The following is a 1,851-nucleotide window of genomic DNA, read 5'->3' as shown; positions in this document are numbered from 1 at the left end:
CTGTAGGGCAGTCCTGCAGATTGTTGTTGAAACGCCCATAGCAGGCTCTGGTCCTTTAAAGTGGGTGACTGCCAGCTCTTGCAAGTCAGCTCTCTCGTTACCATAAATGCCAGGATGTCCTGGTACCCATTTAACAGTAACACTATTATCTCTCCCCAGTTGGTTGACTGCTTCGGCACACTCCCAAGTCAGTAGTGACGTGAACTGCGGCCCTTGGAGAGCTTTAACAGATATTCAACACAATCTGCTGGCTTTAGATTGATCGTTTTTGTGTACAGTGCCCTGAGACAAAAATTGTTGTTATTTGGGGCTATACAAATGAACTAAATTGAATTTTCTTTTGACTTATGGTAGGTGTTCAAAGGCCCTAACTGGGATATTGATGCTCTCTACACTCCCCTGTCCTCTGCAGCATGTGGAGTCTTTCTGACCACTGCAAAAGCGTATCTTATCACAGGTAGAAAGTTTTGGTGAAATGTACAACTATTTSTGCATAGCAGCTCATTGTTTGTGCTTTYTGTAACTGTAGGTTGGCTGGAAGCAGACGGGACAGTGCGCATCTCTCTGTGTGGCTTCATTAAGCCGTGGAAAGACTTGAATGCCAAGCTGCGGAGAATGGTTCGGGACAACRAACACTACTGTAGCTGAACACAGATCCATAATGTTTCTGAAATGGTCTATTAAATAAAAATGAGGCGTATTTTGTGTCTTTTAATAGTGTTCGCTTCATGTGTATGATGGGATTAAGGCAAAAATAAAGGGAGGTAATTCGACTCAGCATATTTCTTAGGATCTAGATCTTGTAAAGCTTTAACCACAATGAAAGAATGTGGAAAGTAAGAACTTACAATTTGGGGATTTACTATTTAAAATTGTCTACTCTGGTTCCTGAAAGCCACTATCCTGCACGTTTTTAGCTGTTTCTCTGTTCTTTAGCAGGTCTTTAAAGGGATCCCTGATTAGTTGTAACATTAGACTTTATATGATAAACATATATTTTAACTGTAAAATAAAGACTGCATTACAGCTTCTTCAAGTTTCCAAAGATGACTTGGATGACGAAGTGTTTCATCACACTGACCATCCTATTTTTCTTGCAACTGGAGCAAAGAGCAGAAGCCTGCAGCTGCCGTCTTCTCCATCCTCAACAGGCTTTCTGCTACTCAAGATGTTGGCAAGTTTAATTCAACTTTACGAGTTCAGAGATTGAAGTTTGGCTCTCGGAGATCCACAAAAAAAGGTCATTTTTAGCAGCGTCAGCTGTAGAATTTGCTTTAAAGCCGAGGAATGAAATAACTTCTGCTGTTAATGTCGTGTCTCCCGTGGGTCGTGCAGTCACAGAAAAAAAATCTAAATCATAATTATCTCTCTCTTTAGTCCTGCTCCGGTTTTTCTTTGGTCAAATACTTGTAATTTCAATGTAAACAACTGTGTTACAAAGGTTTCGCTTATTCAGTGGAGCTGTCATGCACCGCAATCCCCCCCCCCACCTGCCAAGTCAGATGCACTTTGGAAAAATAAAAATATTTTAAAATGTCTCAAAACTTCAGTTAACTTCATATTAATATTGTAATGCTATACAACAAAATTAATAGCCAGTTTATTTTAATTTAACCAATTTATGTCTTTGGTTATATTTAAAATTATATTCTAATTCAAACCAAATAGCCTCTTGTCAACATAATTATGGAGTGCAATTTATTTTCAACTCGAAAACATCCATCTGAACCATTCACATACCAGTTTATGCCAATATCCGCCTTGTTCAAAGTCCAACAAATAATTGTCAAAAAGTTCCCAAATTATTCTTCTTCTTCTTGGTTAGTTTTTGGCGGTTGGCAAACAATGTTA

General features: G+C 38.8%; 1 protein-coding gene across 1 annotated transcript in view; it reads left to right on the top strand.

Moving 5' to 3' along the window:
• LOC106518667 (metalloproteinase inhibitor 2) overlaps positions 1-700 on the top strand; it is a gene marked incomplete in the record, with an annotated part of 5,905 nt that extends 5,205 nt beyond the window's left edge. Inside the window, 2 exon segments of the mRNA XM_014010038.1 lie at positions 355-457; positions 530-700. Of these exon segments, the coding sequence (XP_013865492.1) occupies positions 355-457; positions 530-648 (222 nt within the window).
• Positions 701-1,851: the final 1,151 nt, after the last annotated feature.

Source organism: Austrofundulus limnaeus, unplaced genomic scaffold (genome assembly GCF_001266775.1).
Source record: "Austrofundulus limnaeus strain Quisiro unplaced genomic scaffold, Austrofundulus_limnaeus-1.0 Scaffold65, whole genome shotgun sequence".
In the NCBI taxonomy this organism is placed as follows: domain Eukaryota; kingdom Metazoa; phylum Chordata; class Actinopteri; order Cyprinodontiformes; family Rivulidae; genus Austrofundulus; species Austrofundulus limnaeus.
Note: the sequence above shows the minus strand (reverse complement) of the source record. Positions and strands in the feature narration are given on the sequence as shown.